Source organism: Stegodyphus dumicola, chromosome 1 (genome assembly GCF_044657685.1).
Source record: "Stegodyphus dumicola isolate Sdum_Otavi_A_Nest chromosome 1, ASM4465768v1".
Taxonomy (NCBI): domain Eukaryota; kingdom Metazoa; phylum Arthropoda; class Arachnida; order Araneae; family Eresidae; genus Stegodyphus; species Stegodyphus dumicola.
Window position 1 is genome coordinate 45,546,016 of NC_140768.1, and position 13,980 is coordinate 45,559,995.

The following is a 13,980-nucleotide window of genomic DNA, read 5'->3' on the forward strand; positions in this document are numbered from 1 at the left end:
TCTGTTGTCTTAGTCAGAGAGAACCAGAGATATTGGTTAGCACGCGTCCGCCTTTTTAGGCTATGTTCTCTTAACCTATTATTACGCTCGGCCGTACTTTAGGCCCTTGATATCTTCGCAGTCAATTAGCGTTAAGGGGCCAACTCCGTTAGAAGTTTGATAGCTTCGGGTATATCTCTTTAGTTAAGATTAGTTTAGTTTAATTCTTAGTTTCTTAAGTTCAAGCCCGAGTTTTGGCTATATTGTACAACTCCAAGACGGAGTTCTGTTAAATCTTATTTGAATAATAAAAGGTCTTTTAACCCTTTCCAAGTTTATTTACTGTCTCACGAACTCAAGCGATTATTCGCTTATTAGTTCTTAAGATTCTTCACATTCAACTGTAACTTGAAGTAAACAGTACAGAATCTTTATAATCTAATGGAGTTTCATTTGTGATAATTCTGTTTGGTTTTAATGTTTATAAATTAATACATCCGACAGTAAGTCATTTAGCTATTTTATTAAATAATATTGTGTAAATGGGATTAATGTTCTTTTCCTTTTCATGGAATTCTTACTCTTTTATTTTACCATTCTTTTTATAATAACATATTGCCCAGACGTTAGAAAAATATGAAATAGATTCTCTGTCGCTAGATTTTATGTATACTTTATCAAACAAGTGGCACACTTCACGTATCTGAGAGTATCAGTTAAAAAAATCTTTCATGTATATATTTATACAGATATATATGCACCTTAAAAGCTTAGTCTAGACTAGACATACAATAGTAGCAACAGAGGAGAATAAATTGATGCATTTTCAGAAATGGCTTTGTATCTATGAGCTTATAGATCAATGTTCCTTTCACCGAAGAAAGGAGTGAAAAAAATAAAAATCCTTTGTTTTTCGAGGCGTAGTTGCAAAGAGGATTTTCTCTGCATCACTACTGGTGGTCGGATGCCATTACGTGTGACAAGTGGGTAATAGAGATGGATGTTTCTTTTCAGATCCTCCAGAAATTACGCTGAAAGTGAGTGCAGACAAGATTATGGAACTCGATAATGTGAAGTTTACCTGCGAAGCTGTAGCCAATCCAGCTGATGTCAACATCAAATGGTATAGGTACGTAACATATGAATATCTATATTATTAAAATACATAATTCACTGTAGTTTTAACTTCACGAAGTTTTGGAACAGTTGCTGAAAAAGTGCATATACAGGAGAAGTTTGAAATGTACTTAGATCAAACTGAAGGTGACATACAGAAAAATCAATTTTTGAACTCTATTAAGTAACTCATTATTTAAATAACAAGCAGTTTAACGACAATTAAAATAGTCTAAACCAGTTGTCTTCGAGTTGCGTTCCGCGAAACCCTGGGGTCAAACCGCAAGTCAAACCTCAGAGTTTCACGAGTTAAAGTAAAAATTCGGAAAGAAGGTTGTAAAGCACTCGCACTACTTAGCTAGTGATTATTAACTAAAAAATATAAGTATATTGTTATTTACAGATTATTTTTTGAAACTTAATGTGTGGTCATTATACGTTAAAGAGAATGACATGCAGTGTTTTGCGAAACTAAAGACTTTTCTTTAATAGAAAATGAACTGAATTTAGACCACAGTGTTAAAATGTATACAATGAAGTACCTTTTTCAAATGAAGAAAATTATAATAGAATACTTCCTAGCAAAAAAAAAAAAAAAAAAAAAAAAAAACTAAATATGATTAGATAAAAAGTCCAATATTGTATTATGATAATTCAAACGATGTGCCAGTGAAGGAAAGGCGTTAATTAATCAACATGAAAACAGATTGAACATTTAAATTTAAGAAAATACAGCTCCTCAAACTTTGGCTGTAGATTCACGCAGAATGCCTAGAAGCTTCTCACACAGCTATAAACATTTTAATTCAAATTGGAATAAGGCATTTGGGTGCAAAATCTTTCGCAACGCATATGACAGCAAAATGCAGTAGAAACAAGTTAAATGCAGGATATGAAATGCGACAGCAGATAACATCAACAGAACTAGACTTGAAAAGCTAGTGTAAAAACATGCAAGCACACCCCTATCACTAAATATAATGCAAGGTTTGGAGACACCTGGAGTATGAGTTAATGTTATTAATAAGTAAATTACATTAATATTTCTGTTAATTTTTTTTTAAATTCAATACTTTTGTTTTTGTTTAATTATCTTTATATAAGAGCCCATTAATAAATATAACTACATATTGATCTACTTTATATATTATTTTAGTGCTATAACATATTGATCTATTTTAAATATTATTTTAAAATACATTCTTCTAAGGGTAGGATGATGTTCCCAGAAAACATTATAATCCTAAGGGTTCCGTGAGTCTACAAAGTTTGAAGACTATTAATCTAAACTAACAAGCAATCAGTCTAAACTATGGATGCGGAAACTAATAGTGTAAACTAGGGATACAGTAACAGTTTGTAGCTTATATAATTAGGGTAATTTATCACCATTAATTAACATTAATAAGTAATATTACTGACGTAACATTACTAGTAATACTAAGATCCTACAAAATAACGAGTAACATTATCACCCATGAAAAGTGACGAAATTTTAAAGATTCTTGCCTGTTCTTGTACTTTTAAACCTAAAAATGGAGACAAAAAGGTAATGAAGAGGTTTTGAAATAAACAGCAATATTAGAAGAAAACTAATTCTTCATAGTAATAAAGTGTTAAGTTTTATTATTATAATACAAAGTAATTTTTCTTTGAGTATTAAGATCAAAGTTAATCATTTACCTGCCAATGCTGCAATTTATGACAACAAAAATTGTTTTAGTTAATTATTTTTAATATTTTTCATAATTGCTGAGTGGAATTTGTATTTTAAACACTTTGTTCCTGCTGAAAATAATGGGATATTATTTATTATTTCTCAAAACAGGCATTTTTTAGATGCTTTTATGATTTATTTTAGATTTCTTACATGGGGACTACTGAAATCAAATAACTAAATTTAAAATGCAAAATATTTACTCAATAAATACTTCATAATATTCCAGTAGCTGTATTTCTACTAAGCTATGTTTAAAAAAGAATTTTTTTAATATGTGTAAACTGGGTTCTCAAAGCGGAGTATGGGTGTTCTCAAAGTGAAATATGTCAAAAAATCCCTTTAAAGATTTTACTGCGTCGTAACAGTCATATGCTTTGTCTAATTAAGAAGTAATAGAATAAAATATCCAAACAATTATTAAATTTCTAATTATAACTAAATTTGTCACGTACTCTTAAGCATTAAGATATAATAATTTTTGTCTCTCATAAAGAGCACTATGGGTCTGTATACAGTTATTTTGCAGTTCGTAAGAATATAATATTTTCATTAATTATTTAAAATATTGTAGCCTGGGGTGATTAAAATTAGTAAAAGTCAGTTGCATAATTGATTTTTCTTAAACAATCAGTCTAAATCCAATTTAAATGGAAATCTTTATTTTAAACCTAATCGTAGAGCTCCGCGTAAAATGTCTTACAATTTCATGACAAAAAATTCTTTTAACTTGCTTGGGTTAAACCCGGTAACCTTGTTTTGACGTTTTTATATAATGTATCTGATAAAAATGAGTACTTAAATTGCTTATAAGAATGATTGCGATTTTTAATAAGACTACGTATGAAATATTTTGCTAATACTTGGAGCTAGATGGGAAATTCGATCTTGTTGACAAGCTTATTATAAACGCCCTTCACAATTTCATTTTAAGAAACGCTAAACTTTGTTTTGGTTTGAAACAAAAGACGTTTGTTAACTCGGCATAGCTTGATCGGAAGTTCAAAACCACCGATATCAACCTTTAATTACAAATTAGAATTTCAAATAAATTAAAATTGTGTGCATCCACAGTACGCCTGCATAGTTTTTAGATTTAATTTTAAAAAAATTCGAGATCTAAAGAAAATGATTTTATCTCTATTTATTCTTGTAATAAATGCATTCGAATGTCATATTCGTCTTAGCACATTCCTAAAGCTTCTGTAGTACTTGATAATAGTTACACTGCTCGGAAGAACTGTTCGTCTCTATCCCGGAATCCACGAGGCTGCATAAAATGAAACAAATTCATTCGTAAATGCATTGCGGTTTGTAATGGTCTCGCAGCATCATTGAGAATGGCTTTGAAAAATTTCAAACTTCGTAGGCGTACGCTGCATGTTGTTTGGTACATTGTAGAGATTTACTATACAAGCTAAAAACTATTTCCATTTTTAAATGCTGCAAAATTATCAACATATAACAAGTAAGTCAATATTCATACAAAAATGTATGGCAAGACCCAGTCAACATTTACCGTTGAAACTATAACGCTGACTGAGAAAGGTTACATTCTAGAAACACAACGATTGCTTCCAGCTAAACAATCGATCAAAAGAGGGGAAAAAAATTCTCGATTTGTTTCTTCTCCAGTTAGAAGAGACATAAATAGTTTTCCTTAAAATTGTATAGTTTCTGCGGTGTGTATTCTACCGTACCAAAAGACCAATAAGTGACTAGAAGACTTTTTTATTTCCCAAAGTAAGGAAATTAAAAACACATCTTTTCCGTTTGTTTGCGTTCTCAAGTTGCCGGTTCTGCGATGGCATTTCTCAATCGAACTTTGTTTCATTTTCCGAAATGTATTCCTTTCTCCCTTTCGCCTCGGGGCGAAGGCAAGGAAATATTTCCGTTCGAATTTCACCCCAAAATTTTTAAAACATAAAAACAGAATCTGAAACTCGAAATCGATTTGCACGCCGTTTGTGTACCAAGTTAAAGAGATCTCATCCTGCCGAAAGAAAGTGGGAAAAGAAGAATGGTTAAAAGGGGGTCTAAAATACAAATATTTTGAAACGCAAAGAAGGTGTATTTAATTTGCAAAGGAATAAAAATCGACTTTTGCCAAACTGAGATTAAAAAAATATGAAAAAAACAAAACTTATTTCAATTCAAATGCTAATTGAAACTCTGTTCATTTGTGAAATGGTCGCTATTTTTAAGATGGAAGATTAAAACTACTTATATTAATATTTTCAAACATTTTCTGGTTTGATAAATTTTTATTCAACCTCTTTTTTTCTTCCGTTCATAAATTTTTGAGTCCGGATGAAAAATCATAACGATTGCAATCAAATCATGATCGCAATGAAACGGAAACAAATTTTAAACAAGAAAAGTGTTTGCTGATGCAGTGTAAAGCAATTATTTAGAAAACTCTGTCTTAATTCAGTTCCTAAATTTTATTTCGTTAATTTCATTAATTATAATTTTTAAAACTATTTTAAGCTTATTTTTCATACTTAGAGAACGATACGTTATAAAAATATATGTATTATATATTTTGGGCATGTAGATAATCAATCTTGTAAAAATTCTTGCATTATTATGCTCCATTTAGCTTCTAAAGTGCTTTTATAAATACTTCTATGTCTGTATTTATTGTATAATAACTTTAAGACAACTAACGAATAAGTTATCAATAAATATCCAATAGACTGATCAACAACTCTATTGCCTATAAAGATATTTCAACAATTTGTATTCGTGGTAATTTTGCCTAATATACTAATACGTCATTCGAATTAACTCAATATTGTAGCCTTATTAGAATATTAAGTTCACTGGCTGCGTATCTATCCTCTAACACCGCAACAGTCTTTTACAAATTTCTATTAAACGTAAATCATTAGTCAGGCTATTAATTATGTAGCTTTAATTTGCGTGCTACAATATTTTAGCCTCGGTGCTTCTATTGAATTTCATTAATAGTGAAGCTATTAAATAAATGATCGCTGTAAAATATAGTGATAAATATTGAAATAGATAATGTTATAATTTCTGAGCTATTTCGTTTACCATTTTATTGTCAGCTATTTCTAGTGATAATTATGGCAAAGAGGAATAATTTTTAAAGCATTACGCAAGTATATTAGTAATATGTAATTATAATTTAGATGTAAATAAAACAATAAAACTGCTTTCTTATTGTAATAAATGACTTGGTGCCTTAGAGCGTGATGAAGAAACATTCGAGCCGGATTAAATTCCATATTTATTTAAATTCACATTTTGTGGCCGCAATTCACTTGACACTCCAAACGTGCTTATTTCAAGAACATTTTTATACTATGGCAATGTAAGCGAACATAGATGATAGCAGAAGTGTCTTAACAGGATGAACGCATAAGCGAGAAGAGAACGAGAGTCACCTGCATTAAGCGTTACGTAAAATCGCATGATTACTTTGAATGACGTAGTTTAGACTTATAGCTCTGTTTTTAAGACAGAGAGATGAAGTCCCCAAATTAAATAAAAAATAAAAATGGGTACAGCCAATTAAAATTAGAAGTTTGTTTTTATATTTTTTATCTTGCATATATGTATATAATTTTGTATAATAGCAGGTTAGTTAATAGCGTCAATGTAAAATGTGGTGTTACCATAAGGAACAACATCAGTATCTTCTAGTAGAGATGCGGGTAACTAGAAAATACTCATCAAGAATTAAAGTAATAAAAGCTAGGGTGAAAGAAAATAATAAACATGCTGGTGGCTGGCATTGAACCGAAGACAAAGAAAGACCTCAGCGATGAACAACAACGATTCTTTTGTCTACCATTAGTATCGGTTTTGTTTGCTAACAGATTTTCTTTTCCCCTTTCCAGAAACGATGAAGTGATCCCAGGGGACCACAGCACGACCTACGTCATCTCACGGGTCACACGTGATTATAACAAGGACACCATCAGCTGCGAAGTGAGCAACGCCGTGGGAACCACCAAGTCTACTCACACCCTCAACGTTCTGTGTAAGTAGTGCTTGATTCATTAATACATCTGTCCATCTTCAAGTATCCGGTTACTGTTAGAGGACTGCATTTTAATTCTCTTTCTTCGTTTATTGTTTATTAATTCATCACTCCGTGAATATGAAATGGAGCTCAGAAAACATTATATGGATCTAGTTAACAAGATATGATGATTGGATGGGAAGATTCCGTTTTACACTTTAAAAGTGTTGAGGGTTGTCATTGGAATGTCATTTCTAATACCAATTTCTTTTCTTTCGTGTTGTTTCATGTTCTTTCTATTCATATTGCTGTTTCCACGCTGTGTTTAAATTTCTTATGGAATAAGATATGGCAATAATATTTTTTATAATGGTGGCTTGTGTTTCTGTTACCGAGCCTGAAATATTATATATAAACTGTATAAAAATTTAAAAAGAATACATATTATAGCAACTGATTAGACCTTTCTGATTATGCAAATTATGAGAGGCATGTGTATTGCTTGTGTTAATTAATAATAATTAAAAATCAATAATTTGTTGAAAAGCGGATTTGATCTTACCGAATCAGAACTACAAAAACTAATTAAAACATTTTTATCTGTAGTAAAATTAAATTAGCAAAAGCTGAGGTTGTATTCTAGGATATACCTAAATGTTTAATTTGCGATATAAGAGTATTAAAATTCTGTAGATTGCGGAAGCATAAAAAAAGCGATATTAAAAACGCAACGAAAGTATCTTCGCTGTAACTTTTTATTGCAATAAAAGTAAATGAATCCATTGGAGGAAAAGGAATAAAACGTTTCACAGTTTAGTATGCATTACAAAGGCTATATAAAAACATAGTCTTGATATTTATCAGACATATTTTTCAAAGAAAACTCCAAATATTAATGCCTGCAATAACTACCGTTATCCGTCACAAAAAATTTCAGAAGTCCATAAAGAAAGAGAATTCTGTTGATTAATGATTGGTCGAAACGCGGCAAAGATTTCCTTAATACGTAATTCCCTTAATAATGTTATATATATTTCCAGATTGCTACTATAGACCGAAGTTTCAGTTATCTTCTTTCAAAAGTTTATCAAATTGTACTTTAACTATCTCCCAATGATATGTAATATATGAATTCAGTTTATTGCGTCTGAGGCTGAGTTGAAACACGCATAGCTGGTGCAGCGTACTTTGCTGTATTTAATGTATTGTAATATTTTAATTTCCAGCTTTGCCACATATATAAAATGTGCTTCTAATTTTCTTGTAGATGGTCCGGTATTTCGATCTACAATCGAAAACGTGGCCGCTGACATTGGATCTGAGGTTTCATTGTCCTGTGATGTTGAAGGTAATCCTCAGCCTGAAACAATGTGGACTTTCGAAGGCTCCGACGCTGTACTTAGTACAGAATCTCGACTGGTGATTCCGCAACTAACCATTGACAGAGCTGGCAAATACACTTGCCGAGCAACAGTAGCTGGTTTCGCCGAAATATCGACGGATGTCTTGGTCTTCATCAAAGGTACCACATAACCGTTTTAAAATATGTCATATTCTTTCCCAATTGTTTTAAATCTATCGTTAGCTTGTTGAGAAAGTTCATTATTTAATTAAAATATTGATCTGAACTAAATGTATGTGGTAAGGATAAGCTTACTACATAAATGTTAGTAATGTTTGGGCTCAGTGAGATTTGAGTTTAGGACTCCCTTGTGTTGCTAATGGATTTTATAATAAAACTAGCTATTTTGTTCTTCTTCGGTTTCTGATGATTTCTTTTTGAATTGATTAGCGGATTGCAGATGAATATTTATTTGACCTCGGAAGTAAGTAGCATTTCATTGAGTGCGCTCTTGACAAGGTTAGACGTAAGCCATCTGTTGGATTTTGAAGTCTCCGTTACATTTCGTCTTGTGTAACTGAGACTTCAGTGTTTTTTTTTTTTTTTTTCTGTTGACGCCTGGAAACAAGCATAATTCTTCTTGGTTTGGTTCCCGGTGAATTCAAATAGTTTATATTTTTCATCTCTAAAAAAAATAATTTCATTTTTTATGCTGAATTATTTTTCTTCTTTTGCTAATTTTGGTATTTTTTACTTTCAATTTTATTTCTATTTCTGTAATTTATATTGTTATTATTAATACATATGAATAACTGTTTTACATTCGCGCAATAATATATTCACCATCGGCCAGTTTTTGATAACTGTAGATATTGTTAACTTTATTATGGCTAGTATGGAATTGAATTAGGCGTTACCATTATATATACGTTCTTCGTAGAACAGTTTCAAAATTTTGGATCCTTTCACTTTAGAAATAATGGCATTTAACAAACCTATCAAATTTTAAATAAGCTTTATTAACTCAGTCAATTAATATTAGATGTCAGTGGGCTCTAAGTAGACAATTAATGAATAAATTTGGTGAATTACTAGATCATATCAGTACGGTACTAAAAATTTATAAATTTTTTGATGTCGAATGAGGATCTTAATTTAGATACTTTTGAGTGAAAGGATCTAATAACAGGGATGTAAGTGTGATAATAAGTTTTATTTATTTGTTTACTCTGAAGAATGAGGGTTGGTCTGTCGTGGAGTTTTATGTAAGGCTTCGGTAAATCCAGTATCATAAACTCTTATAAATTAATATTATATAATGAACTCATCAAATGATTATTCAAAGGGTTCATGCTGTCATTTGTAATTGGACGTGCAAGTATGTGCTCTATTAAATCTTTATCGAGATTCTCTCCACTTTCAAATGTGCTCAGTCTGAAGGTCTTACATACTACGTGGCTTGATAAAGTTATAAGACTGATTCTTTTATTCAGTATCAAATGATTTAACCGGCTCTATATATTTTTTTCTTCAAATATGAGTCCTTTACACTGAATTATGCTTTTCATAGTACATTGTAAATGATTCAAAAAACATAAAATAGGCTGTTCTGTGGTATTTTCTTTAGCTGTGAGAGCGTATTGGTTTTCATTTCCTTCAACATCACAGGTATATCTGAAATAAAATTTGAATATATTCACTTGTTCTCTAAAGAAATACAAAACTCTCAACGATATGATTAAATCTTGAATTTCAGATTCCACAGACTAAAGTTTGAAAACATTTACGGCATTGGTTAAAATGCCATACGAATTGCAATTGTTGAATCACTCAAATCAGCAAAATGAGTCGATAATTGTTCTTCATTGTAGACGATGGCCATTTTGTTTTTAGAGACATGTGACACTCAACGATTGTCTTCATTCCTGCATGGATTGCTCGAAAGAATTCCACATAAGCATAGTAATAGCTCTTTAAGTTTCATAATTTCTTTTAACTATTCTGTCAAACTCATAACAAGACTTGAAATATCTTGGCTTACCTAACAAAACTTGATACTTTATTATTTTATAATAGCAAAACTTTTGTGATTATAGTGGTAAGAAAATTTATCAACATATAATCAATTAACTGTTCGTTCTCATAGATATTTAATTTTCTCTTGGAAATGAGAATTGTTTAATAGAAAGCAAATTATTTTTATATTACTCACATTTTACACTTTTAAAATGTATCAGTTTGTTTGAGACTAACTGGTCAGTTTTCATACCTCAGCGCGTTGAAAGAATGCCGCATTTATTATCTTAATCTACACGTAAAGTATTTCTTTTCCATTTTTGTGTAGATGAAATTCCTCTTTTCTTCTGTGTAAATATTACATTCTGTGCTATTTGCCGACATGTATGACTAAAGGCCTACTGTATAATCAATGAGCAAAAGCAAGGAATTATGCTGCCATCTATCGGCATTTATTTCATATAAATAAAATCTGTCATGAGCCATCGGGAAACAAATTGTGTAGTTGCAATAAATTGATTGGACAGCAACAGATATTTTTTCGTTCAGCTTATGGGGAAAGAGAACTTACGAAATGATTTAAGTAATATAGAAATGCTAATAAACATCCTTAGAATAGAAAGAATTTTGTCTTTTCCATTTCAGGGCCTCCAAGAGTGCGAAGCCCGCCAGTGCAGTATGGAGTGGAAGGCGAAGTAGTCAAATTAGAATGTATCATATCTTCTGTGCCTCCCCCTACAAGGATACTATGGTCAAGAAATTCACAGGTGATTAGCAGTTTATGAGATCTTTTTTCTAAATGCTGGAGGCGTAATATTTTATAATTAATGTTTAGGTTTCAGTGTTGGAGAAAATAAATGTTCTTTAATACTTATGAAGGACAATATACAATTAATATATTTTTTAAATATTTTTCCACACAATTCAAGAACACATTTAACGTAATTCCCGAAAATTAACGCAACGCACAATAATCATTGTATAAAATGCTTAAAACTTTTTAAGGCATCATCAACAGGACACACATTTAAAATTTTAACAACTTATTATAATATTTCTCGTAATTATGTAATTATTCATACTGAAACTTTAGAAACTCTAAAAGCGAGTCAAGACTTGCCTTTGATTGCAAGTCTAAGTTCTTGAATTTTCATTTATTCTTCCTTCATTTTAATTTTAATTTGAAGCAATCCACGCTTTAAGTACAGTAGTGAGAAAATTGCACCTGGAAATGAAGAACCTAGCGTGAGAGCTTCGTTCGGCGCTTTTTGTTTGCTGGCGTTTTAACACTGTACAGACGATTTAGTTAATTCTCTTTTGACTTCAGTTTAACCGAAACCATATCTCCCTGCACGAACCCTTTTCTCAATGGAAGCTTTTAGAACAAAGTTTTATTCACAGATTCATTCTGAGGATTTTTTATTTTGTTGTTTGACTTATGAGAGGCGAATTAGAATAAAATTTCGTTTCTATTTCAATTACGTGCTTTATATTTATTTCTCAGCCAAAAAAAAATGTGTTCTGTAATGATTTTTTTCCTCTTCAGCACGTGGATATTGACAATAACGATGGGTACGAGATTGTAACGGAACCGATGGCTGATGGTGTCAAGAATAATCTCATAATTCATAACGCGGATGAAGACGATTTTGGTCAATACAACTGTACAGTCTGGAATACTTTTGGCCAGGATAGTATGATCATACTCCTTAAAAAACAAAGTAATTATCTTATTTTAGATTTTTGTTTTTTATATATATAATTTGTTTTTAAATGTTAAAATTTTCGCATAGCATTTAATCTTAAGAGACTTAATTTTGATTTTTATGCATTTAGAAACACATTTCATGTATGCTGCAGTCACAGTTAATGCTGATATGATGATTATTATCCTGTTTTAGATTTCTGTTTTATGTATCTTATTTCTTTTCGAATATTAAAATGTTCGTATAGCGTTTAATCTTTAGAGACTTATTTTGATTTTTATCCATTTAGAATTATATTTCAGTTATGTTGCCGTTATAGTTTATGCTGATGCTGGAATTATTTTATGATACTGTTTTTGAAAAGTTTCGACATTTAATAGCTGAGATAAAATGTAATTGCGCTTTTATCTGATGGGCAGACATAATGTAAAACATAAAGGGCTAATTGTTAAAAAAGATATTTTATTGCTTCAAAGTAATTTGTCTGGATAGATTTTGCAGCAAAAAACTGCAACATTATATAAAACTTTCCTCTTTTTTTTCCACTTTCTTTTCTTTTTCCCACCGTCATCTTCATATTTTTATTTACTTGGCATAATTTTGTTAGCTATTAGCCCAAAGAGGCATTAACCTAGTAGGGCTACTAGTCTTGAAAAAGCATTTTGATAGCTTATGAATCGCTTATGAAAGAAATGAAGTTTATCACTTTTCAGATTAATGCCACTAAATAATTGTATTATTTTTAAAGAAACTAAATAATGAAGAATCTGCATGGATGTATATACGTTTGCTGAATTGTGAAAAAAGCAATGGTACCTAGAGTCCTCAAATTTTGAATAACATTGTCCTCCACCCGACTATGGGCACCTGGAAGCCCAAATTTAGAATTTGTTTTATTGTCTATTTCATATCTTGTTAACCTTTACAAAACTCAGCGATTTCAAGGCGAGCAGTGGCAACACTATAGGGAATGAAACGTTTTTATCTTCAGGATGTGAGACTGTATGGGGGAAATTCTAATGATATGCTTTTTTTAAATATTCGTAGCCCAAAGTTTTTTTATTTCTTATTCTTATTTCACAGATAGTTATTTCAATTTCTCATATCAGTGAGTGCTTTTAGTCTCTTTACTCTGTTAATCACGTGATTCTCTTTCATTATTTCCTTAGCTTCATACTATTCGTACAGTATTTTATTCTTGAATGTTGAAATAGTTACACTTTTTGTGATTTCCAATATTTCCTCTTATTAAAGTTTCTTCTGACTTTTTCATTCGCTTCTAGTAATGTTTCTTGTAATAAAATTCTTCTTCGTGTAATTGAAATAGCAACTAATAAGCAGTTTTACGTGTAATATTTAAGCAATTATTGTAATTTTTAGTAGTTCACGAGAAAACTTGCAGTGCACAATAATTTCCGTCGTCAAAGTAAACAAAAGTATTTTAACCATGAATATTGATTTATTCTTTAAAATCCATCTTCTATACATTTAGCATGTTATACATAACATCATTATGTAATAATTTTAATATATTAATAGTTTTCATTAAAAGTTTAATTTGTTTAATTTGAAACATTCTTTGAAATAACACAAAAGAGAGCAGTCAGCTTGATTTTATCTTAATTTTAAAAAATTGCACGTTGATAAGAATTATTAGATCAGATGAATTCAAAAAAAAACAGATAAAAAGTTTAGAATTCTACATAGCAGAAGATCTGTAATACTCTGAACCGAACTAACGTTTCCAGCTGAAAATAATGGTAGAATAACTAGTTGTTCTGTGTTAAATATAAACCTATTAAATATTATCTAGTAACAGCTATCTTCATACAAGACTATATTTCAAATATTTATTTTCCATTATTTATTGTTTGTAGAATTAAACAAAAAAATTCCGTTTTTACTGCAGGCTTACAGTTCAAAGTATTTTAAATTATCTTTATTACTTATATTAGTGTTAAAATTTAATAATATAATGCTCCCTTACGTATAGAATTTGCATTGCTAAATGCGGAAACTTAATCACTGATAATAATTTCAATTAAAAGCAAGTAATTTATAAAGTTGTTTTTTGGAATGTTGCATAGTTTACCATTATTTTTAGTTAAAA

The 13,980-nt window shown here is 30.5% G+C and overlaps 1 protein-coding gene across 5 annotated transcripts in view; it reads left to right on the top strand.

Annotated features, from left to right (window-relative positions):
* The window catches only part of LOC118188260 (irregular chiasm C-roughest protein-like), an 824,083-nt gene that overhangs the window by 769,839 nt on the left and 40,264 nt on the right, over positions 1–13,980 (top strand). For all 5 annotated transcript variants that reach the window (XM_085814197.1, XM_085814196.1, XM_085814211.1 and 2 more), the window contains 5 exons: positions 994–1,108; positions 6,682–6,824; positions 8,074–8,328; positions 10,810–10,931; positions 11,711–11,885. In XM_085814197.1, the coding sequence (XP_085670323.1) occupies positions 994–1,108; positions 6,682–6,824; positions 8,074–8,328; positions 10,810–10,931; positions 11,711–11,885 (810 nt within the window). The remainder of the gene's footprint in view (positions 1–993; positions 1,109–6,681; positions 6,825–8,073; positions 8,329–10,809; positions 10,932–11,710; positions 11,886–13,980) is intronic.